The sequence below is a fragment of the Scyliorhinus canicula genome, chromosome 1 (assembly GCF_902713615.1).
Source record: "Scyliorhinus canicula chromosome 1, sScyCan1.1, whole genome shotgun sequence".
In the NCBI taxonomy this organism is placed as follows: Eukaryota; Metazoa; Chordata; class Chondrichthyes; order Carcharhiniformes; family Scyliorhinidae; genus Scyliorhinus; species Scyliorhinus canicula.
The window spans coordinates 24,475,871-24,502,506 of NC_052146.1; the positions used below are offsets into that span (position 1 = coordinate 24,475,871).

The 26,636-nt window shown below is 44.7% G+C and overlaps 1 protein-coding gene across 1 annotated transcript in view; it reads right to left on the reverse strand.

Moving 5' to 3' along the window:
• The window catches only part of LOC119951523 (probable E3 ubiquitin-protein ligase HECTD4), a 415,771-nt gene that overhangs the window by 319,093 nt on the left and 70,042 nt on the right, over nt 1-26,636 (reverse strand). The window contains 1 exon segment of the mRNA XM_038774748.1: nt 24,940-25,067. Within this exon segment, the coding sequence (XP_038630676.1) occupies nt 24,940-25,067 (128 nt within the window).

Consider the following 26,636-nt stretch of genomic DNA (forward strand, 5'->3'; position numbering starts at 1 on the left):
TTGTAGACGATACACAATGCTTGGCACCATGTTGCAGTGAAGGGCGTGAATGTTTAAGGTACTGGATAGCTGCCAGTCCAGCAAGTTGCTTTGTTCAGATAGTGTCAAGATTTTTAAATGTTGTTGGAGCTGCACACATTCAGCCAAATGGGAATTATTCTATGACACTCCTGACTTGTGCTTTGCAGGCAGTGGACAGACTTTGGGGTTACTCGATGTTGAATTCAGTCGCGGACCTGCTCTTAGAGAAGCAGTATTTATGTGGCCCTTCCTGTTTAATGTCTGGTCATGGTGAACCCTCAGGATGTTGGTGGGGAATTCTGCGATAGTACTGTCACAGATCAAGTAAATATGGTTATTGTGGTCATTTGACCACAAAAAGGTAATCGAAACACACTGAAAGGTTCGTCATGAGACACATCAACTCCATGCTCCCAGAATGCCGAGATTCACTGCAATTTGTATACCGCCACAACCAGTCCACAGCAGACTCAAACTCCCTGGCCCTCCACTCATCCCTTGAGCATCTTGACAACAAGGACTCCTACGTCAGACCCCTACTCATTGACTCCAGCCCCGCCTTCCATAATCCCAGCCAAACTCATTTCAAACTCCAAAACCTCCCTCTGCAACTGGATCCTCAACTTTCTGACCCATAGACCACAATCAGCAAGGATAAACAACACCTCCTCCTCCTCCACGATAGTCCTCTACACTTGAGAGAAATAAGAGGATGATCAGAGTGAGAGTAGGGCTGATCAGGGATAGTGGAGGGAACTCGTGTCTAGAGTCTGGGGAGTCTGGAAGAGATGGGGGAGGCCCTAAATGAATACTTTGCTTCAGTATTCACTAGGGAGAGGGACCTTGTTGCCCATGAGAACAGTGTGAACCAGGTTAATAGACTCAAACAGGTTGATATTAAGAAGGAGTATGTGCTGGAAATTTTGAAAAGCATCAGGATAGATAAGTCCCCTGGGCCTGACAGGATACACCCAAGGTTACTACAGGAAGCGAGGGAGGAGATTGCTGCACCGTTGGCGATGATCTTTGCGTCCTCACTCTCCACTGGAGTAGTACCAGATGTTTGGAGGGAGACGAATGTTGTTCCTCTATTCAAGAAAGGGAATAGGGAAATCCCTGGGAATTACAGACCTTACGTCTGTGGTGAGCAAAATATTGGAAAGGATTCTGAGAGATAGGATTTATGATTATTTAGAAAAACATAGTTTGATTAAAGATAGTCAGCATGGCTTTTGTGCGGGGCAGGTCATGCCTCACAAGCCTCATTGAATTATTTTAGGATGTGACGAGACACATTGATGAAGGTCGGGCAGTGGATGTGGTGTATATGGATTTCAATAAGGCATTTGATAAGGTTACCCCATGGTAGGCTCATTCAGAAAGTTAGGGGGCATGGGATACAGGGAAATTTGGCTGTCCAGATACAGAATTGGCTGGCCGAAAGAAGGCAGCGAGTTGTAGTGGATGGAAAGTATTCCGCCTGGAGGTCGGTGACCAGTGGTGTCCGCAAGGATCTGTTCTGGGACAGAACCAGTGTTTGTGGTTTTTATAAATGACTTGGATGAGGAAGTGGAAGGTGGGTTAGTAAGTTTGCCGATGACACAAAGGTTGGGGGAGTTGTAGATAGTGTTGAGGGTTGTTGCAGGTTACAACAGGATGCAGAGCTGGGCTGAGAAGTGGCAGATGGAGTTCAACCTTAATAAATTTGAAGTGATTCATTTTGGAAGGTCGAATTTGAATGCTGAATACAGGGTTAAAGGCAGGATTCTTGGAAGTGTGGAGGAACAGAAGAATCTTGGGGTCCACATACATAAATCCCTCAAAATTGCCACCCAGGTTGATAGGGTTGTTAAGAAGGCATATGGTGTGTTGACTTTCATTGACAGGGGGAGCCACGATATTTTGCTGCAGCTGTATAAAACCCTGGTTTGACCACACTTGGAATATTATGCCCAGTCTGGTCGCCACATTACAGGAAGGATATGGATGCTTTGGAGAGGGTGCAGGTGAGATTTACCAGGATGCTGCCTGGCCTGGAGGGCATGTCTTATGAAGAAAGGTTGAGGGAGCTAGGGTGTTCTCACTGGAGCGAAGCAGGAAGTGAGGTGACTTGATCGAGGTGTACAAGGTGATGAGAGGCATGGATAGAGTGGATAGCCAGAGACTTTTCCCCAGGGTGTAAATGGCTGTCACAAGGGGACATAATTTTAAGGTGATTGGAGGAAGGTATTGGGGAAATGTCAGAGGTAGGTCTTTACACAGAGTGGTGGGTGTGTGGAATGCACTGCCAGCAGAGGTGGTGGGGTCAGTCATTAGGGGCATTTAAGTGAGTTTTAGACAGGCACATGGACAGCAGTAAATTGAAGGGGTGTAGGTTAGGTTGATCTTAGATTTGAATAAATGGTCGGCACAACATCATGGGCTGAAGGGCCTGTACTGTTCTTTGTTCTATATTCTATGTACCAGGGCCCCGCAAGGCTGCATACTTAGCACCTTACTATAATTCCTATACACACACAACAGTGCGGCAAAATTTGGCTCCAACTCCATCTATAACTTTGCTGACGACCACAACCGTAGTGCGTCGGGTCTCGAACAATGAGTCAGAGTACAGGAGGGAGATGGAGAACCTAGTGGCGTGGTGTAACAACAATCTCTCCCTCAATGTCAGCAAAACTAAAGAGCTAGCCATTGACTTCAGGAAGCAAAGTACCATACACACCTCTGTCTGTATCAATAGTGGCGAGGTGGAGATGGTCGACAGCTTCAAATTTCTAGGTGTGCACATCACCAACAATCTGAACTATTCCACCCACGTCCTCAGAAAACTAAGGAAATTTGGCATGACTCTTACTCATTTTTGAAGATGCACCATAGAAAGCATCCTATCTGGCTGCATTACAGTCTGGTTTGGCAACTGCTCGGCCCAAGCCTGTAAGAAACTGCAGACGTGAACAGTCCAGTCAATCATGCGAAACCGCCTCCCATTTCTTGACTCTGCCTACACCTCCCGCTGCCTTGGGAATGCAGGCACCATAATCAAAGGCCCCTCCCACCAGAGTTATTCTCTCTTCCATCGGGCAGGAGACACAGGAGTCTGAGAACACGCATTAACAGGTCCAAAAACAGCTTCTTCCCCGCTGTTACCAGACTCCTGAATGACCCTCTTATGGACTGAACTCGTCTCTTCTCACATCTTCTGCACCGAGTAGTACTACACTCCGTATGCTTCACCCGATGTCTGTGTCTATGTATTTACATTGTGTACTTATCATATGTACTATGTTTTTACCTGTATAGAACGATCTGACTAAACCGTGCGCAGAATAATATTTTTCACCGTACCTTGGTACACATGACAATAAATCAAATCCAAAATAACAGGAATGAAAATAATCAGAACAGCAGTTAAATATGAATATATACAGGTAACAACTAATGATGTCACAGCACTTACTGATGACATCAGCAATGGACTTGAATCAAAAGATGGATAATGATAACACTATAAAGTTAGATTCTCTCGTTTGTCATTTGTCTGGCACAAGCAAATGTGCTTGCTACTTGCCTGAATGTTGTCTATAAACATGAAGCCGACTGCTTCAGTATCTGAAGTTGTGAATAATAGAGAGATGACAATTGATGAATCAACTAAATTAACACACGGCAGCGGTGGCGCAGTGGTACACATTGCTGCCTCACGGCGCCAATGTCCAGGTTCGATCGCGACTGTAGGTCCATGTGGAGTTTGCACATTCTTCCTGTGTTTGCATGGGTTTCACCCCCACAACCCAAAGATATGCAGGAAAGGTGGATTGGCCATGCTAAGTTGCCCCTTAATTGGACAAAATGAATTGGGTACTCTAAATTTATTTAAAAAAAAGAAAAAACCTAAATTAACACTTAACTTGAGGAACTCCTGCAGCTGTATCCTGTGACTGAGCTGACGGACTTCTTCCAACAATCACAACCAGCTTCCTTTCTGCTGGATATAACTCTAGCCATTAGGGATTCCCCTCCACATCCTTGATTCTTATTGCCTTGTCTGGGCTCCTTGAGATCGCCATCAGTCAAGTACGGTCTTGATGTTCAGTGCCAGGAAAATCTAAAAACCACCCCTTTTACTCAGATCTTTTTTCCCTGTTGTACCAAGACTGCAATGGAGCATCAGGAAGCAGTTATTGTAGAGTAAATGCTACTTTATATCAATGAAAATGACACTCTTCTATTACTTTGCTGATGATTGAGAGGATACTGATTGACTGGGTTGGATTTTTCCTGATTTGTGTGGATAGGACATTGTCTATTCTTCACATCATTAGGTAGAAGCTCATAGTGTAGCTGTACTGGAACAGTTTGACTCGGGGTGCAATTACTTCTGGATCATGTCTTTAACAGCCAAGGTGTTATCAGGGCTCATAGCCTTTGCTTTATCCAGTAACTTCGGCCATTTCTTTTATCACATGGAGTAAACTAAAATGGTTGAAGATTGCTATCTGTTAAGCTCGAACCTCAGGAGGGGGCTGAAATGGACCACTTATGGCCGTAAATTGTTACAAATCTTTTAACCTAGTCTTTTTACTTGCAAGCTGGGCTCCCCTGTTGCGACAATGGAAATATTTATAGTCGTCTCCTCTAGTTCATTTTTAATTGCCCGCTGGCATCCACAACTGAATGTGGCAGGATTACAGAGCATTGGCCTGTCTGCTACCACTGTTCATCATGTTTCTGGCTCAGTGTTGTAGCTTCACTAGGTTGGCACTAATTTTTAGGAATGCAGTATGCAGCTCCAAACATGCTCTGCACCACTCCTCATGAAACTAGGGTTGATCTCCAGTCTTCATGTGGTGGAGCGAGGGATTATGCTGCACCATGAGAGATTAGATTGTGGTCAAATACACTTCTGTTGCTGCCAATGGCCTACAGCGCCTAGTGGGTGTCAATTTCTAACCAATAGATCTGTTCTCAAACTATCTTTTAACACTGTGGTAGTTCTACAACAAGATAGAAGGGCAGCAGATGTCACGTATTTCAAACCAAATTATCTGGGAAATCAACAGAAGCCATGTGCAGTATTTAGAAATGGTATCATTTCACAAAAGTAGCCCTGGGTCACTGTCCGTGTGGAGTTTGCACATTCTAGGGGCTGGTTTAGCACACTGGGCTAAATCACTGGCTTTGAAAGCAGACCCAGGCAGGCCAGCAGCACGGTTCAATTCCCGTACCAGCCTCCCCGAACAGGCGCCGGAGTGTGGCGGCTAGGGGTTTTTCACAGTAACTTCATTGAAGCCTACTTGTGACAATAAGCGATTTTCATTTTCATTTCAAATACAAAGAAGTCATAAAAAGGGTTTAAAAAAGAGAGAAGATCTTCAATTGAAATGCAGTAATGGATTTAGAATAGTTTGGCACAAGCACATTATGGTAAATGCCAATTTCAGCTAAATCAACATGTACGAGTTGGCAATTAAGATTGTGCGGCTTTAAGAACATTTCTGATAGTTAACTACCAGTAACTTTCAGCCATGCCAAATAAATAGTATGTCTCTGGATGTCTGAGGTGCCAATTCATCTTAATTTGACAAACAGCACAAAAGGGGAAATGACTAGTACTTATTATCCAATAATGTAATTTAAAAAGGAGCATTACTGAATACCAGATGTCTGAACATAATTACCTGATAGTAGCCTAACAGAAGGGATCAAACAGCAGCGAGAAAAACTTAAAAGCTATACGTATATAGTGCCTTCAACTTGGAAAAGAAAATCCCATGGCTCTGTCTCAATACTCCTGCTACATTGCGCAGGTGCATGGCTGCACAGCTGCCTACATGATACTGCACAGCTGCCTACATGATACTGCACAGCCTTGTTGCAACAAACAAACTTGCGCTCACACCTGGACAAGTTTTTTTAAAAGAACTTTGCACTGAGAAAAAAAAATAGGGCTGAGCACAACACATGAATGGCTGACTAAGAATGATATTAGAAGAGGTGTCCAAATGCTTGGTTGATCTGCTAAAACTGATGAATCATCAAAAGATAACCCTGTTTCCCTCTCAGATTCAGTTTCTTGCAAAAATATACTTTATTTATAAAATATCTGAAAGAACATGAAACATTTCAAAGCGGCCATCACACAGTGCAATAATATTCAGGTTTTTTAGGTACTTCAATCCAGTCAAAAGGCCAAACAGTATCTATCTTCACGGTCTCCAATAAATCCTCGACATTTCTTGGCTGGGCAAGATCACCAACTCAGAGGTCCTGGTGAATGTTAAATTGACATACACCAAACCAATGACATCTGTTCTCCTCAACCACATTCATCGACAGAATCATAGTTCCCTACAGTGCAGAATTCGGTCCATCAAGTCTGCATCGACCCTTCAAATGAGCATTCTACCCATACCCACTTCCCTCCCTAGTCCCGTAACCCCATAACCCAAGCTTGAGGGACAATTTATCATGGCCAATCCACCCAACCTGCACATATTTGGGCTGTAGTAGGAAACCCATGCAGGTACAGGAATAATGTACAAACCCCACAGACACTGACCCGAAGCTGGATTTGAACCCGGGTTCCTGGTGCTGTGATGCATCAGTGCTAACCACTATCACCGTGCCACCCTGATGGATGACGGTGGTATACCAAAGGACCTTCTGTGTAGTGAACTGCCACTAGGTGATGGCTTCCTGCGCACCTCCACCTCTGCTTCAAGGACAATCGCAACTGAGGTACAAAGATGGCAGACATTGCCACTGACAATTCAGAGTGAGTAAGAAGTCTTACAACACGAGGTTAAAGTCCAACAGGTTTGTTTGGAATCACTAGCTTTCGGAGCACATCATGACTCACCTGATGAAGGAGCTGCGCTCCGAAAGCTAGTGATTCCAAACAAACCTGTTGGGACTTTAACCTGGTGTTGTAAGACTTCTTACTGTGCTCACCCCAGTCCAACGCCAGCATCTCCACATCATGGTTACCATCGACAATTCAGAGACAGGCACTGATGACTGTGGCCACTGGAAGCCAACTGTTCGGAAGTGCATTGGAAGAGGTGAGCAAAAATGAAAGTTCAGTTGCCTTAGAGGGCCCAGAGATACCATAGAGCAGTAAATCAAGCATGTTCTCAGTCTCCCATGTCAGAGTGGCACACCAGACAATGCTTAACAGAGTTGACCATCATGGCACAAGCCAATATCTCACAAGGTGGAAGGCTGCCACTAAGTGTCAGCTAACTGACAGGCTGTGCTTTTACTACTTCTAATAATTTTTCAGTTTTCTCTGTTCTCCATTTTATCAAGTTAATCTGCACATGCAAAATCTCACCAGTGATTAACAAATATTTTGCACCATCTGCACTATTTTATCGTGAAATAAAGCTGCAATGGAGTTATTCCGTAAACTAATCGATTTTCTGTGCAAAGTGAGCCTGGAAGCTCCTTCTTTGGACACTACAGGCCATCAAATTACAATGTTTGCACTGGGCTGCTGCAAATTGATCAGTCAGTACTTCTCCAAATCCAAGACAATTTCAGATCATATTCCCAAAGTTAATGGACACAACAAGAATGCACAACCATCTGAATTGCAAATTCCTGCTAACCTAGAAGTATGAATAGAAGCAGTAGATTTGTCAAGCATGACTTCCCCTTCATAAATCTATGTTGACTCTGTCCGATTCCTGCCACTGTTTTCCAAGTGCTCTATTAAAACTTTCATAATGGACTCCAGCATTTTCCCCATTATTGACATCAGGGACTGGTCTATAACCCCCGCTTTCTTTCTGCCTCCCTGTTGCAAATAGTGGTTGAAATTAGCTACCCTCCAATGATAGGAACTGTTCCAGAGTCAATAGAATTAAGTTTCCCTAAAAATACCGGTTTCCCTCAGTTCCTTCCTCTCACTAAACCCCTGTGTGCCCCAAATATCTTTTGAACTGAAACTATTCTAATATATATTCAATGCAGAGCCGACTGGTTAGAAAATATTTTATCATCTATGTATCAAGGCATCAGTCTCCTTTCGTGATCAATTATCATCTCTTTCTATTACAACACTGAAAAGCCCCATCATAAAACACAAGCAGGGGACCAGAGCAACTTAATATACCAGCTCAAAAAAAATCAACAGCTCTATCACCCAGGATTTACTAGGAGTTTAATGTGGATACCATTGTTAATACGTAAATAAACCAACTATTTGTGGAGGGGAACAGAAATGGAATGAGTTGCTAAGCCTTGTGCTGCTACATTAGCAGAGAGTTCACCATCAACCTCCGCTCAAATGTCAAAGAATTGCTGCATTTCAGCTGTTAAATCAAACTGAACTCTCCGTGGTATGTTAGGGCTGGTACTTAGCAATGCAAGAATATTTAATGATGAGATTAATGTTTCTGAAATGCCGTTTGATTTCACCAGCCATGAACACAAGAACTAGGAGGAATAGGTCAGTCAGGCTGAGCCTGCTTCAGCATGTGACAAGGTCATGCTGATTTATTTGCAACCTCAGCTCCACTTTACTGTCCGTCCCCCATAATGTGATCAAATATCTACTAACACAGCGTTGAATATATTGAACGACCCAGTCTCCACTGCTCTCTGGGGACATCAATTCCACAGAACAATAACCTTCATAAAAAGATTCTCCTCATCTCAGTTTTAAATGGGAACTATGCCCCAGTCGAGAGCAAGGTTTTTCAAAGTACGGGTCGCGGAATGATCAGTTGTAGTGTTCTCGTCATTGTCCCGATCACGGGAGCAGCATCAAATGGCCTCGACCGGCATTTAAATTGAGAATGGAGGCTGCTATTGGCTTATAAATTAGAACAAAATTAGGTTGTGTGCAATGTTCCGACCATAGGTGGCAGCAGCGAGCAGGTCACACGCCCTGCACGTACACTTGATGCCAAGTGCCCTGCACGTACATGCGTTTGGCGCCAAATCACGGAGAAGAGATTCTTTCATTTATAGCTGTTAGCAAGCAAGACTGTGAAGATGGATCATTTTGTTACAAGGAAAAGACAGCCAGTGACACAAAAAGGCAGTTTACCTACTGCACAGAATCTCACATCTGAATCTTGAGAGCGCTGCGCAGGAGAATCCATGAAAGGTCAGAGCAGTACCAGTGTTAGTTCTGTACAGAGCTCCAGGGCCTCTGGTGAACAGCCAACAAAGAAGAAACTTAACTCTGAAACAAAGAGGTTTAAAGATGATTTCTTGAGGTATAGTTTTGTCAATTTGCAAATACAAATAAGGATGCAAAGCCTTTGTGCGTTATATGCAGGGAAGCACTGCAAATGAGAAGATAAATTTCAGATTTTTAAAGAGAAGTGGTGGGTGAAAAAATCCTTTTGAGGTTGAGACCCTAGAGTCAGTTATTAGCTTACAGTTGACTCCAAATTAAAAGACTTCACTGCTGTACCTGACCTGCAACAGCACATTAAAAACACACCAAACGTCCAAGAGGCTGTCAGCATTCTGGAGTAGCATCTTTCAGGAGTATCCAATGCTGAGTAAAACAAGCATTTTGTTGTTATTGCCATTCACAATGACCTACATGAGAGGTTGGATGTTCCCTTCTCACAAAGAGATGCCACATCAAGTGTAGGTCAGCCGGCTAGCAAAGTGGGTCCCGGGAAAAAATACTTATCTACATTTCCTACAAGGGGAAATATCCTTTCAATTTCCACCCTGTCAAGGTGAGGTAGCGAATTGGATACAAAATTGGCTTGGTGACCGAAGCCAAAGGGTGGTTGCTGGGGGTTGTTTTTCAAACTGGAGGCCTGTGACCAGCAGTGTGCCTCAGGGATCGATGCTGGACTTCCAGTTGCGGTGATGACGTGCTAGGCCGCACATTTGGGAGCTCCCGATTTTAACGGACTTTTGGGCTCTTTTTAGAGCCCCAAACGGCACTTTTTTGACGTTTCCCGGTGGGGGAAGGTGTTGGGAGAAACATTCTCCGCAATTTATGGTTCAAAATCAAAGGGGGCAAGGATGAAAACGGCAGCAGCTCCCCAGAAAAAGCAGGGGAAGGAATCCAAGATGGCGGCCGGCAGAGCACCCGAGGATTGGTGGAAGTGGGCGCAGGAGCAGCAAGCTACTCTCCTGCGCTGTTTTGCGGAGCTGAAGGCTGAGTTGCTGAACTCACTGAAGGAAACAACCAGCAAGCTGATGGAGACCCAGACGACCCAGGGTGCTGCCATCCAGGAGTTGCAGCAGCAGGCCGCTGAACAAGAGGAGGAGGCCGTGGTCCTCGTGGGTAAGGTGGAGGTGCACGAGGCACTCAATAAAAAGTGGCAAGACCGCTTTGAGGAGCTGGATCTCCACACAAAGCAGAAGAATTTAAGGATCTTGGGCCTTGCAGAGGGTCTGGAGGGGTCGGATCTGCCGACCTACGTGGCCAGCATGTTGAATTCGATGGTGGGGGCAGGGTCGTTCCATCTGCCCCTGGAGCTGGAGGGAGCCCACAGAGTGCTGGCCAGGAGGCCCAAGATGAATGAACCCCCGCGGGCGGTGCTGGTGCGGTTCCATCGGTTCAGTGACCGGGAGTGTGTGCTGCGCTGGGCCAAGAAGGTGAGGAGCAGCAAGTGGGAGAATTCGGTAGTGCGGATCTACTAGGACTGGAGTGCGGAGGTGGCTAAGCGGCGGGCCGGGTTTAACCAGACGAAGGAGGTGCTTCATAAGAAACACGTAAAGTTTGGGATGTTGCAGCCTGCACGCCTGTGGGTAACTTATCTGGATCGGCACTACTATTATGAGTCCCCAGAGGAGGCGCGGGCCTTTGTGCAGAAGGAGAAGCTGGACTCGAACTAGGGGTTGGGGTTGCGGGGTCGGTTGTATTGTTATATTGCTGATTTTTGCTGTTGCTGTGTTTTCTGTACTTTTGTAATTTTGACATGGTTTCTTTATGTGGGTTTTGCTCTGTTTTCTTGGGGGGGGGGGTATGGTCTGAGTTTTGTATTTTGCAGGGGATGTTGGGGGTTTGTTGTATTCTATATGGGGTTGGGGGATGGGATGGGGCTGGTATTTGGGAGCTGCGTCAGTAGGGTGGGGCAGTAGGGTGGGGCTTTCCTCTGGTTTCCCACGTTGCGGGACTGGAGCTGGCGGCGGGGCCTCTACTGTTTTTTTTTCTTCCTGCGCTGGAGCGGTGTCAAGGGGAGAGGCAGGGGGGGGGGGGATGATCCCACGTCGGGAGGGGCCGAGTTTTGGCGGGAGTTGCCGGGGTCAGCAGAAGTCAGCTGACCCACGGAAGTACAATGGAGGGCGTGTCGCAGCTAGGAGGGGGTCCTAGCCGGGGGGGGGGGGGGATACCGGGTTGCTGCTGGTAGGGTCAGGAAGGAGCCGGTGTGGGCCTGGGGATTGATTCCGAGGGTGGAGGAGGCCGAGTATTCGGCCATTGCAATCTCCGACCACGCTCCACATTGGATGGATTTGGAGATGGGGGAGGTACGGGACCAGCGCCCGCTGCGGCGTCTGGATGTGGGGTTGTTGGCGGAGGTGGTGTGCAGGAGGGTCCGGGGAAGTATTGAGGGGTACCTCGAGGTTAACGATACAGGGGAGGTTCAGGTGGGGATGGTCTGGGAAGCCCTGAAGGCAGTGATTCGGGGGGAGCAGATATCCATCCGGGCCCACAGGTATAGGACGGAGAGGGAGAGACTGGTGGGGGAGCTCCTGGAGGTGGATAGGAGGTACGCGGAGGCACCAGAGGAGGGATTGCTGGGGGAGAGGCGTAGCCTACAAGCTAGGTTTGATTTGTTAACCACCAGAAAGGCGGAGGCACAGTGGAGGAAGGCACAGGGGGCGGTATATGAATATGGTGAAAAGGCGAGTAGGATGCTGGCGCATCAGCTCCGCAAGCGGGATGCGGCTAGGGAAATTGCTGGAGTGAGAGATAGGAGTCAGAGATAAGAGTGGGAATGTGGTGCGGAAGGGGGCAGAGGTGAATGAGGTCTTCAAGGACTTTTATGGGGAACTGTACCGGTTGGAGCCACCGGTGGAGAGGAGGAAAATGGAGAGTTTTCTCGACGGGCTATCTTTCCCGAAGGTGCAGGTAGAAGGGCTGGGGGCGCCGATTGAGCTGGAGGAGCTGGTCAAGGGGATTGGGCAGATGCAGTCTGGGAAGGTGCCGGGGCTGGACGGGTTCCCGGTGGAGTTCTATAAAAAGTATGTGGACCTGGTGGGGCCCCTGTTGGTGCGGACGTTTAATAAGGCATGTCGCGGGCGCTGATTTCCTTAATCCTAAAGAGGGATAAGGTAAAGATAGATAGTTTTTTGAAGAATAAAGGGATTAAGGGTTATGGTGTTCGGGCCGGAAAGTGGAGCTGAGTCCACAAAAGATCAGCCATGATCTAATTGAATGGCGGAGCAGGCTCGAGGGGCCAGATGGCCTACTCCTGCTCCTAGTTCTTATGTTCATGTTCTTATAAGGACCCCCAGCAGTGTGGTTTGTACAGGCCCATATCTCTCCTTAATGTAGATGGCAAGTTACTGGCAAAGATCAAGGCCACCAGGGTTGAGGACTGTGTGCCAGGGGTGATACACGAGGACCAGACAGGTTTTGTTAAGAGAAGACAGCTGAATTCGAATGTACGGAGGTTGCTAAATGCCATTATGATGCCGGCGATTGAAGGGGAGGCGGAGATAGTGGTGGCGCTGGATGCGGAGAAGGCCTTCGATAGAGTGGAGTGGGGGTACCTACGGGAGGTGCTGGAGAGGTTTGGATTTGGAGAAGGGTTTATTAAGTGGGTGAGGCTACTGTACGAGGCCCCAATGGCGAGTGTGGCTACGAATGGGAGGAGGTCGGAGTACTTCCGGCTCTACCGAGGGACCAGGCAGGGGTGCCCCCTGTCCCCCTTGTTGTTTGCACTGGCAATCGAACCTTTGGCGATGGCGTTGAGGGAGTCAGGAAGGTGGAGGGGTTTGATGCGGGGTGGGGAGGAACATCGGATGTCGTTGTATGCAGATGACCTGTTACTGTATGTGGCGGACCCAGTGGGAGAGATGCCGAGGGTGATGGAACTGTTGGCTGAGTTCGGGGCCTTTTCAGGCTATAAACTGAATCTGGGAAGAGTGTGGTGTTTGTGGTGCACCCGGGGGACCAAGAGGAGGGAATTGGAAGGCTCCCGTTTAAGAGGGCAGGGAAGAGTTTCAGGTACCTGGGGGTGCAGGTGGCCAGGAGCTGGGGGACCCTTCACAAGCCCAATTTCACCAGGCTTGTGGAGCAGATGGAGGAGGAATTTAAAAGATGGGATATGCTGCCACTGTCGTTGGCGGGGAGGGTGCAGTCCGTCAAAATGACGGTGCTCCCGAGGTTCTTGTTCCTGTTTCAGTGCCTGCCCATCTTCATCCCCAGGGCCTTTTTCAGGAGGGTGACTAGGAAAAGGATGGAGATGGCGTCCTGTGGAGGCACGAGCCTGGGGGCCCTGGTAACGGCGCCGTTGCCGCTCCCTGCCACGAGGTATACCACAAGCCCGGTGGTGGCGGTGACCCTAAAAATATGGGGGCAGTGGAGGCGGCACAGGAGGGGGGGGGGGGGGGGGGGGGGGGGGGAGTGAAGGGTTCGGTGGAGGCTCCATTGAGGGGGAATCATCGGTTTGTCCCGGGGAAAATCGACGGGGGATTTAGGGGGTGGTACAGGGTGGGCATTAGGAAGTTGGGGGACCTGTTTATGGGCGGGAGGTTTGCGAGCCTGGGGGAATTGGAAGAGAAATTCGGGCTCCCCCCAGGGAACACGTTCAGGTACTTGCAGGTAAAGGCATTTGCTAGGCGGCAGGTGGAGGGATTTCCTTTGCTGCCCTCGCAGGGGGCAAGGGACAGGGTGCTTTCGGGAGGGTGGGTCGGGGATGGGAAGGTGTCTGACATTTATAAGGTAATGCAGAAGGGGGAGGAGGCGTCAGTGGAGGAGCTGAAGGCTAAGTGGGAAGGAGAATTAGGGGAGCAGATGGAGGACAGGACTTGGGCGGATGCCTTGGAGAGGGTCAACTCTTCCTCTTCATGTGCGAGGCTTAGTCTCATTCAATTTAAGGTGCTGCATCGGGCTCACATGTCCGGGCCTCGGATGAGTAGGTTCTTTGGGGGCGAAGATAGGTGTGTCAGGTGTTTGGGGAGTCCTGCGAACCACGGCCATATGGGCATGCCCGGCACTGGAGGAATTTTGGACGGGGGTAGCGAGGACGGTGTCGAGGGTGGTTGGATCCAGGGTCAATCCGGGCTGGGTACTCGCGATCTTTGGGGTTGGGGCGGAGCCGGTAGTGCAGGAGGCGAAAGAGGCCGGTGTCCTGGCCTTTGCGTCCCTAGTAGCCCGGCGGCAGATCTTGTTGCAGTGGAAGGATGCGAGTCCCCCAAGCGTGGAGACCTGGATCAGTGACATGGTGGGGTTTATCAAACTTTAAAGGGTCAAATTCGCCCTGAGGGGATCAGTACAAGGGTTCTATAAACGGTGGCTGCCTTTCTTGGACTTTCTGGCTCAGAGATAGGGAAATGGGTCAATAGCGGCAGCAACCCGGGGGGGGGGGTTATCTATTTGTTCTACGGTTATTCAAGTTAATATGTTGTTAATTTAATTTGTTGGTCATTGGGGTTGGGGGGGGGGGGGGGGGGGGGGGTGTTCGGTGTACGAGTTGTTACGGTTCTGGGGGTGTTATGACTGTTATTGTTAGCGACCGTTGCAATTTTCATTACTGTTTGTTGTTGTATAAATACAACATTTTTCAATAAAAATTATTTTTTTTTTTTAAAAGGATCGATGCTGGGTCCACTGTTATTTGTTATATATATTATTGATTTGGAGGAGTATGTAGGAGGCATGGTTAGTAAGTTTGCAGATGACACCAAAATTGGTGACATAGTGGATAGTGACGGTGGTTATACAAGATTGCAACAGGATCTTGACCAATTGGGCCAATGGGCTGATGAATGGCAGATGGAGTTTAATTTGGATAAATGTGAGGTGATGCATTTTGGTAGATCAAATCAGGGCAGGGCGTAGTCAGTTAATGGTAGGAGTTGGGGAGACTTACAGAACAAAGAGATCTAGGGGTACAGGTTCATAGCTCCTTGACGGTAAAGTCACAGATGGACAGGATGGTAAAGAAGGCATTCAGTATGCTAGGTTTTATTGGTCAGAATATTGAATACAGGAGTGGGACATCTAGTTGAAGCTGTTCAAGACATTGGTAAGACCACACATGGAATACTGTGTTCAGTTCTGGTCACCGTATTATAAGTAGGACATTGTTAAACTAGAAAGAGTGCAGAAGAGATTTACAAGGATGCTACCAGGACTTGATGGTCTGAGGTATAAGGAGAGGCTGGATAGGCTGGGACTTTTTTCCCTGGAGCGTAGGAGGCTTAGGAGTGATCTTATAGAGGTTTATAAAATAATGAGGAGCATAGATAAGGTAGACAGTCAATATATTTTCCCTAAGGTAGAGGAGTCTAGAACTAGAGGGCATAGGTTTGTGACGAGGAGAGGAGAGATACAAAAGAGACAAGAGGGGAAATGTTTTCACACAGAGGGCGGTGAGCATCTGAACGAGCTGTTGCACTGTTGGCAGTTTTAGTCAGATTTTGAAATCTGATGTTGTCAATCTGTGTGTTCATTAAAGCAAGGAATTAAATATAAAAAGGAGTGGGGGGGCTGGTTTAGCACACTGGGCTAAATCGCTGGCTTTGAAAGCAGACCCAGGCAGGCCAGCAGCACGGTTCAATTCTCGTACCAGCTCCCCCGAACAGGTGCCGGAATGTGGCGACTAGGGGCTTTTCACAGTAACTTCATTGAAGCCTACTCGTGACAATCAGCGATTTTCATTTCATTTCATTTTCAAAAACAGTTAACAGTTTACAATTACCCCTTAACCATCACTACTCAATTGCTTATTAAAAAAGAAAATAAACATACAGCTCTTAATCTACCCTACTGTGGGAGAATTGCGGACTCAGTCTCAGGCAATCAGAATACAACTCCTCCCTCCAAAGCTTCTCTCTTCCCACCCCCCACCCTAAAAAAATGCCCCTCATATTCTTCAAAATGTCTCTCGGCATTCCTTAGCTCCATCCAGCAATGATCTCATCTCCTCAAGCAAAAAACAAATGATCTCTGCCGGCTCTGCATAGCACATTAACTCCCCGGGGGCTTTCCCAGTCAAACCAGTCCATTAATCCAAACTGAAAAACACATTTCTTTGTCAATTTCACCTTCTGGCTGCGAAACGCATCCAAGCCCTGCAAAACAATTATTTTTCCAAAAACATGACCACTGCAGTCAAACACACTAACCCCAGGCTTTTAACCCTTAAATTGCTTGGAATTCAGTATTCCTAAAGTCTTCCAGTTGTCACACTTCCCCCCCCCTCTAAAAAGAATGGACCAATGTAAACAGATGGCTTCATTTTTCGAAAATCCTTTTAACGTTAAACATTTAAGATTACAGACAACTTTATACATTGTATTTTTACATTTTTAACAGGCAAATATCAACATGAATATAGTCTGTTAGAATCCTCTCACACGTTGCAGTCATGATAAAGCATCAGCAATCACATTTGCTTCCTACCACATCTAGAATTCGTAATTTAAACGGTTATAATAATAAACTCCTTCTGAATAATCTTGCATTTTAAATTTGTCGAAGAATTCTAATCGATTATGGTCACAATAGCACCAGATAAATTGTGACTAACATAAATGTTAAAATGTTGTAACGCCAATACCAAACTCAATGTCTCCCTCTCGCTGGTGAAATGTTTCTTTTGGCGAACATTGAGTTTCCGAGAAAAACATCCAATTGGTCTTTCAATTCCTTTGTAGCCTTCCTGCACCAATACACACCAACACCCACATCACTTGCATGGCACAGTGGTTAGCACTGCTGCCTCACAGCTCCAGGGACCCGAGTTCAATTCCGGCATCAGGTGACTGTGTAGAGTTTGCGCTTCCTCCCAGTGTCTGCATTCTACAGTCCAAAGATGTGCAGGTTAGGTGGATTGGCCATGATAAATTACCCGTTAGCGTCCAAATGGTTACTGGGATAGGATGGGGACATGGGCTTAAGTAGGATGCTCTTTCCAAGAGCCAGTGCAGACTGGATGGGCTGAATGGCCTTCTTCCGCACGGTAAATTCTATGATTCTGTGATCAATTGCCACTGTAACTGGTTTAGCATAATTAGGCATCATCAACACTGGTGGGTGGTTAACACAGTCTTCAGATTATCGAATACCTCCTGACATTCTGATGTCTGTGAAATTTTGTGGGTTTTTTTGTTTAAGAAGTTCAGTCGGGGAGAAACCATGCGGCTGAAAGTTGTCATAAATTTCCAATAGAAACCACTCCTGTCCAGAAATCTCAGTACTTCTCTCCTAGTTGATGATGTTGTGTTTGGTCTTTGATGTCTTCCACATCCCTCGACTTGTCCAAACCAGGATCTTTATTGAATCACACGCGGCAAGATAGCGATCTGTTGCAGAGTAAGTTATCAAGGAGTTTCTTTGTACTCCTCTGGAACTACACATAGCACGACTGTTCACCTGTATGTCTTATGATCATCTCCTATAACCATCTGGTGATCACCATATGTGCCCCCACTTATCCTGGAGTCTCTTGTCACATGACCACTGTCTTGAAGACTGCATGGTCTGTCTACACCACCACCGACTGGTTGGAGGTCCATCCATATTGCTGACAGGCATATCACCACAGATGGTATTGGAAATTCTCCAATAGCTTTTGTCTTCACAGTCTGTGGGGCCATCTGACCATGTTCAATAGTATGGCTCAAGAAGGTGACTTGAGCTTTTGCAAATTTACTCAGCTAAATTTACCACCAATCCAGCTTCCTTTAATCGATCGAATAAATATTTTTAATGTTCCAAATGTCCCTTCCATGTTTCACTGGACATGACCAAATCGTCAATGTTTAGATAATTGTTCAGCCCCGAGAGAATCTTGTTGGTTAAACTTTGGAATGTTGCGAACGCAATTTTCATTCCAAATGGCATGACATTAAATTGAAATAGACCATTTGGTGTCACGAAAGCCAAAACTTCCTTTGCCCCGTCGATAAAGTTACTTGACAATATCCTTTAAATAAGTCAAGGTTGGTAATAAAATGTGCTTGTCCCATTTTTTCAACACATTCTTCCAAACAAATCTGACTTTGACCTTTCTATAGTTCGTACACAATCATCTTCCATTTGGTTTTGGTACCATGACAATCGGTGAGCTCCAAACGCTGCAAACAACTATGAATTTTTGATTTCTTATCCACCTTTTTACGTCATGCGTTCTGACAATTTTCCTAGCTAATTTGCCAACCCGAGTAAATCTCTCCCTAACATTTGACACAACGTAGTCGCCAACCACTGGCTCACCAATTTCTCTTTCGTCAATTTAAGTAGTCCTCTCACCTCATGACCAAAAATCAATTTGAATGGACTGAATTTAGTTGATTCATTGGGTGCCTCCCTAATTGCAAATAATACAAATGGAAGTCCTTAATCCCAATGCCCTGGATTATCTTGACAATAGACTGTCAACATGACCTTTAGAGCTTGATGCCATCTTTCTAATGCCCCTTGCGATTTTGGATGATAAAAGTTAAATTGTTTAATTCCTAAGCTATCCATAACTTCCTTGAATGATTTTGACATAAAATTGGATCCCTGATCCGATTTGAATTTCTTTTGGTAGTCATATCCAGCAAAAAATATTTTTTAAAAATTGGTTAACTCCTCGACAACCCTTCAGGTGAGTTACATGTGGTTAGCATGTGGTCAGTGGTTAGCATGGTTGCTTCACTGCGCCAGGGTCCCAGGCTTAATTCCCGGCTTGGGTCACTGTCTATGCGGAGTCTGCATGGTCTCCCTGTGTCTGCATGGGTTTCCTCCGGGTGCTCCAGTTTCCTCCCACAAGTCCCGAAAGACGAGCTTGTTAGGTGAATTGGATATTCTGCATTCTCCCAGTGTACCCAAACGGGCACTGGAATGTGGCGACTAGGGGATTTTCCACTGTAACTTCATTGCAGTGTTAATGTAAGCCTACTTGAGACACTAACAAGGATTACCTTAGGTCGAATGTTTCTTAATGGAATAGGCTGTACCCTCCATTATACATCTTCCACTGGGATACTTGGTTTTCCTCTCACTTTAATAAACCCCGCTGGTTTATCCTGTTTTAGCGAGTCTGTCTTCCAAGTACTTTTCTCAAGCCACCGACACTGCGATTTCACATGTCCAACCTTATTACAATTAAAGCACTTAAGTTTTCTTATTTTTCTACCACTATCATGGGTTTCCTTTTTTACTCTGAGGCACACTTTCCTTATCAACTAAAACTCCTTTTCATTGACCACCTATGAATTTCTCATTTCTCCACTTTCTATCCTTCACAGATTGAAATTGATGTTGAAAACCAAACTTTGCCTTATGAACCAATTCAAAATCATCGACCATTTCTGCAGCCTGTCTAGCAGTTTTAACGCTTTGCTCTTCCACAACTTAAGTCACTTTGGATTGGATTTGTTTATTGTCACGTGTACCAAGGTACAGTGAAAAGTATTTTTCTGCAAGCAGATCATTAAGTACATGGAAAGAAAAAGGAATGAAAGAAAATACGTAATAAGGCAACACAAGGTATACAATACAACAGAAGCACCGGCATCGAATGAAGCATGCAGGGTGTAGTGTTAATGAGGTCAGTCTGTAAGAGGGTCATTTAGGAGTCTGGTAACAGCGGGGAAGAAGCTGCTTTTGAGTCTGTACATGCGCGTTCTCAGACTTCTATATCTCCTGCCCGATGGAAGAAGTTGGCAGAGTGAGTAAGCCAGGTGGGAGGGGTCTTTGATTCTGCTGCCTGCTTTCCCCAGGCAGCGGGAGGTATAGACAGAGTCAATGGATGGGAGGCAGGTTCGTGTGATGGACTGGGCTGTGTTCACAACTCTAACAGCTTTTATTAAATCAGTAAGGACCACCACACTTGTGGGCATTGAATTCCATTTGTCATGTTCTTTTCTTGCTCATCCCATCATATTGTCAATAGGCCTTCTCAGAATTACTTCGGTTTTATCCTTATTTTAATATTTTCTACAAATTTGGATGCCATGTTCTGCAGCCATCTAACAACATAATTAAAGTACAGGTGTCACACCTGAAGTGATATCCATTCTTGGGCACCACATTTTTGCAAGGGTGCAGAGGTTTACCAGAATGGTACCAGAAATGAGGGATTGCAGTTTGTGGAGAGATTAGAAAAACGGAAATATTTAAAAGAAAATGAAATGGTATTTATTACACTGAACACATGATCTTCCCCAAAAAACTCAAATGTTCTCTCTCATACACGCAAACACTTGGGAGAATAAGTTAAATTGTTTGTGTCCAAAAGAAAGTTATTCATATACAGGCCTAAAGGTTTTATGCTGGGATTGGTGATCTTTCCAGATTCTGCATAGAGATGATTTTAAAACATTGACCGACAATCTCTAAAGTCAGCAGCAGCTTTGTTTACATCGAAAACACTGCCTGTGGGATTTGACTGGTCAGAGTACGGATAGGGCATGGGCTTGCAGAAGGATTGAGGAGAAAGGGACGGAGTTCCCTCCTCACTGTTACCTACACATAGGCTGGAATTTCCAGTCGGCGGGATTCCCTCGCTCGTGTTTCCTGGAGCTTACAACAGGAAACCCTGTTTACGGCATGGTGCCAGAAAATCCCACTGCCAGCGAATGGCGGGCTGTCGTATTGCATACAGTATTTGTCCTCTTATTTATGGAAAGATGTAAATGCATTAAAAGCAGTTCAGAGAAAGTTTACAAGACTAATACCAGGAATGGGCGGGTTCTTATTTTTGAAAAGGTTAAGTTTGTATCCACTCGAGATTAGAAAAGAAAGTAGAGACTTGATCAAAACCTTTTAAGATCCTGAGGGGCATTGACAGGGTGGATATGGAGAGAATGTTTCCTCTTCTCTGAGAATCTAGAACTAGGAATCATTGTTTAAAAATATAGAGTCGCTCATTTAAGACTGAGATGAGGAGAATCTTTTTCGCTCAGAGGACCGTGACTCAAACTCTCTTCCTCAAAAAGCAGTGGAAGCAGAACCTTAGAATATTTAAGGAGGGTAGATAGATCCTTGATTAGCAAGGGGGTGAAAGGTTCTCAGAGTAGACAGGAATGTGGAGGCAAGGTGACAATCAGATCAGCCATGATCTTATCGAATGGCAGAGACACGAGAGACTGAAAAGCCTACTCCTGTTCCTAATTTATATGTTCATATCTCCACCATCATTCACGACTAGATGCAGCAGGACTGCAGAGCTGAGATCTGATGCATTGGTTGTGGGGTCGCTCAGCTCGATCAGATGCAACTTTCACTATTTAACACACAAGTAGTTGTGTTGTATTCTCACCAGGTTGATACCTCATTTTTAAACATGTCTAGTGCTGCCCTTGGCATGCTCTTCTGCACTCTTCCCTGAACCAGGGTTGATCGCATGGCTTTATGGTTGTGGTAGAGTGGAGGATATACCAGGCCATGAGTTTACATATTGTGGTTGGATACAATTCTGCTGCTGCCAACGGCCCACAGCGCCTCATAGGTGCCCGTCTTAAGAAGAATACAGCACAGGAATAGGCCCTTCGGGCCTCCCAAGCCTGACTGATCAAGAGTCCAATCTGGACCAACCGCCTATATCCTTCTAAACACAGTCTGTTCGTGTGCCTATCCAGCTAAGTCTTAAAGGTTGCTAATGTATCTGCCTCAACTACCTCACTTGGCAGTCCATTCCAGACCACCAGCATCATCTGTATAAAAAAAACTTCCCCTGCATATCTCCACTGAACCTATCCCCCCTCACCTTGAACTTGTGCCCTCTTGTAATTGTCATTTCCCCCCTGGAAAAAGCCTCCAATTGTTCACCCTATCTATACCCCTCATAATTTTATAAACTTCTATCAGGTAGCCCCTCAGCCTCCATCTCTCTAGGGAGAACAATTCCAGTTTATTCAATCTCTCCTCATAGCCAATACCCTCCATACCAGACAACATCCTGGTAAACATTTTCTGTACTCTCTCCAAAGCTTCCTTCTGTAGTGCAGTGACCAGAACTGGACACAGTATTCCAAATGTGGTCGAACCAATGTTCTATATAACTAACATAATTTTTGAGCTTTTATACTCGATACCCCATCCTATGAAGGCAAGCATGCCATATTTACGGGTAGCACAAGTGATTAGCACTGTGGCTTCACAGCGCCAGGGTCCCAGGTTCGATTCCCGACTTGGGTCACTGTCTGTGCAGAGTCTGCACGCTTTCCCAGTGTCTGCGTGGGTTTCCTCCGGGTGCTCCGGTTTCCTCAAACAGTCTAAAGACGTGCAGGTTCGGTGGATTGGCCATGATAAATTGCCCTTAATGACCAAAAAAGGTTAGATGGGGTTATTGGGTTAAGGTGATAGGGTGGAAGTGAGAGCTTAAGTGGGTTGGTGCATACTCAATGGGCCAAATGGCCTCCTTCTGCACTGTATGCTCTATGTATATGCTTTCTTTACCACCATTTCCACCTGTGCTACCACTTTTAAGGATCTGTGGACCTGCCACCCAAATCTCTGTGTCTCAATGCTTCTGAGTTGTTAGATCGGTTCAAAATCTATCCCAATTAGCAATGCTTGTTCTTACAGAAGCAGGAAAGTCAGCGGAAGGTGCTGAATCCATGCGTTAATTTAAGGAGGAAATGCAAATTCTGGCAACAACTTCCAATAGTTGAGCCAGGAAAAGCAAACACGTCAGGTTAAGCAAAAAATTCTGAGGAATCAGGACAGTGGGTTCATCAATGAGTAGCTTCACCCCCAAATCAATATCTGCTGCCATTATAGGTGATATTACTGGTGCTGGAAACCCGTGCAGAAATGCACAACAGCACACCTGAAGAATTTGCCTTGTATTTCTTGATGAAAGCTGTAGCATTTACTTCAATGAATTGTATTAAACACAAAAGCCCAAAAATGTTTTTAAAAGCGTGCATGGGATTATTAAATCATTTTGGAAAAATGAACATCAGCACTAAATTACATTTTAACTATTAGACCACTACCAGGGTTGGAAACGGGTGCGAAGGCAGATGTTGTAGCCTTCGCCTCGTTGATTGCCCAAAAGCGGATCCTGTCAGAGTGGAGATCAACTTCTCCACCCTGTGCCCTGGCGTGGCAGGGGACCTGTTGGAATTCTTGACTCTTTGAGAAGGTTACGTTGAACTGAGGGGAAGGGTGGAGGGGTTCTACAATTCATGGGCATTATTCATCATGCACTTTCAAGAACTGGATAACATCGAACATTAGTTGGAGCGTGTGGGTGGGAGGGGGTCGGTGTGTGTTAGTGGCGACTATGGGTGATCCATAATTCCTTTTTATCGTTTGTTTGTGTGAACATGCGGGCTAATGTTTGGGGTTTGGTGGAAGGATGGGATCGTTGTTATTGATATGGGGATTGACATATTTGTTACTGATTGTTTATTGTTGGTGGGTGTAAATTTGGGAGAAAATGTGAAAAAGGAGAATAAAAAATATTTTTAAAAAAAGGATTAGGCAATGGTAATGATTAGTAAAAGCCAGAAAAAAGACTAACGATAATACTGTAGAAAACAGAATTTGCTTTCTAACGGTAAGAAGGTATTTGCTCTAACTCCTAAAATGTTTTCCAGTTATATGTTTTCTTCGTCCATAAAACTATTTGCATTCACATTTTCATTTGGGTTTTCTTAACATTCCCTCTGAGATCCAATGGGAAAGAAGTGTAATGTGTTAGCTCTCTACCACTTTCTCTATTTTTCCATACTTCCTGATATGCCCATTCTCTTCTGATTTAGTTCCAATGAGATGTACCTGAAAAGGTCATAACCAGTCATTCTCTTTACTTTACAACTTGTTATAATTTCAGATTTTCAACATTTGCAGTTTTTGTTTTAAGTTCAATAATTCTGATTCTCATTTCAGATACTGGGTCTCGAAAGCTACAATCAATATGGCTCCCTGTGCTTTCAGGGAGATGTGGCAAATATATTAGCTTCTCTCCAATCATTTCTGCAAGCTGCAAGTGATGCTGTGAAACCAAATCTCAGCTGCACAGCAAGCCAGAAAATGGCAGATAGTGAAAGGGGCTGGAACATAGGCCAGAAGTCAGATCAAGAAACATTGGGACGAAAAAAAGGACAAAAAGCAGGAGAAAATTTCAGAATGAAAAGTTGAACAAACAAAGCAGGAAGTAATGGATATCGGAGATGACATTAAAGCAGGAAAAAAGGTCAAATAGAAAAAGGTCAGAAATAAACAGAAACATAGCATTTCACATGACCGGCATCAGCACCAATCATTATCCAAAATTTTGTAACCCGTTTAGAATTTGAAGGCGTGTTATTTTATCGTAATGTCACACTACTATTGGATTAGTGGTCAACTGCCGTGGCTTTATAGAAGGAACTTTATACGCTGCACTTCCCTTGAAATACTCAACTATCATTCCTCGTCCTGAGGGCAAAAAACACCACAGTACTTCCGGAACGAAAATATTCCATATCATTAATTCACCATCACTTTTGCCTCACATCACACAATATATGCCAACTACTCAAAATGAACTGCATCCCAATCATAAGGAAGCTTTAAAAAAAAACCAGTATTAAATCACCCCGTGCTCTCTTTTATACCACTTATCTGTAATGTGGATTCATATAGAAGGATCTGCTCCTTCACATTACCCCACCCTTATTTTACTGGATTGCTTTAATAAAGTAATTGCCGCATTGCCATTACACAAGTTTGTTCTGAAATTTGAAAAATTCATGATTCTACATAAATTTTCATTGCTCACATTATCATCTCCTTTCTTTCTCTTTTGTTCAAACTTGATCAAAGGAAAAAAGATGTACCTTTGTTGTCACTGGAACTGTTGTTGCTCTCCGGTGCAGACAGCATATCCTCAAAACCCCAAGACACCATATGTTTGTTTCCGAGCAAGCAAGAGGCAGAACCTGGCCCTCCCTCCAGTAGGAGAAGTCTGTGAAAAAAAAAAGAGTAAAAGGACAAATGTAAAAATGTTGCAGATATATTCTGATCAAAGAAAACAATGGTCCAGATTTCACTGTCAAAATAACACGGCTAATGCTGCTTGCTGTTATTAGTGCAAAGATTGTACAGAAAATTCAGGCACAGGGTAGATGTGGGTTTCAACTCAAAAATCTAAATGTTGTCCAAACTGTGCTCATCTGACGTTTTATTTCTGAAATGGCATTTCATTGCCTCTCTCTCTCTCCACTGAGATACATTGAATGGTGGAAAGTTGTTGAATTTGCATGGTAGACAAAGTAATTTCAAACAATAACAAAATATTGAAAAATCTCAGTAGGTCCGACAGCATCGGTGGAAGAAGAATAGAGCTAACGTTTCAAGTCTGGATGAATCTTCGTCAGAGCTAGTAATTTCAAGACTAAGAAACCTTTTAACAACGTAAAAGAGTTAATTGCTAGTAATCAAGCAATCTAGTACCGGATTGTAGTTAAGAATTGCGAGATTTTAAAAATGCATTTATTTCCTTTTAGTTTCAAGCAAAAATTTGTCCCCATTCATTTCCTTCTGTACTCAATTTAACATTGAATTTTCCCACCATCATGGATACTTCCTTCTCCATTAATGCGCTGATAATTTAATAATCCCTCATTCCGATTGTTTAAGGAGATGCACCCTGTTCACTCAGGTCCTTGATGCCCAGTTTCCCGGACTGACGCTATTAGTTCACATTTGCAGGAATTTTCCATGTAAAATATGAAAACGTAAATATACAGGGCAAGTTTGTCATTCAGCAGAGGCAGGCAGATGCACAGACAAAGCAAATTAGGGCCCATTAATATGCTTACCAATGGATCCTAGTCTCTCATGAATTAGTTTCTGACAGAAACATCTACATACGCATACTCAAGTTAGGAAATATAAATTTTAGCTCACTACCCAATGCAGCAATCACACTAATTATTAATTTGTAATTAAAATCCTTCCCCCTGCTTCCTCCACTCCATACAACAAGAGATCAAACAAATAAGCCCTTATCCCACTAATACCTAACCACATTTTGCAGGAACAGATTGGAACAACAACTTCATTTCCTGTGTACAAAGCACCTGGCCATCACTTAGCAGCTTCTCAACTTTTGAGCGGCTGAGTAAATCATCTTTTGAAACAATCTTGAAAATACAAAAAATTTTAAAAATCTCCATCCAAACACCATCCTAAGAAAGACTCATGGTATCCCATAATACCCAGTTGGTTTCAATGTCCAAAAAATCGTTAAATGCATTTTAGATTTAGGATTAAAGTGCTGCTGTCAGCTTCACTATTCAAACTGCATCTCAAATTGATCTGGTGCAACTGCAAGAAGGGTGAACCCGGATTCATATTTTATAAATGATTCATCAATAAAGGAAACTGGTCTGTCAATTAATATTACAGGTACATACCTTAGCTTTTACTAGACTATTTAACAGATACAAGTAGCACAGATTTTCGGGGATTAAGTAAATCACTTCCCATTTATTTTAGAAAAGTGACAGTGAATAGAAAATAACCACCCCTT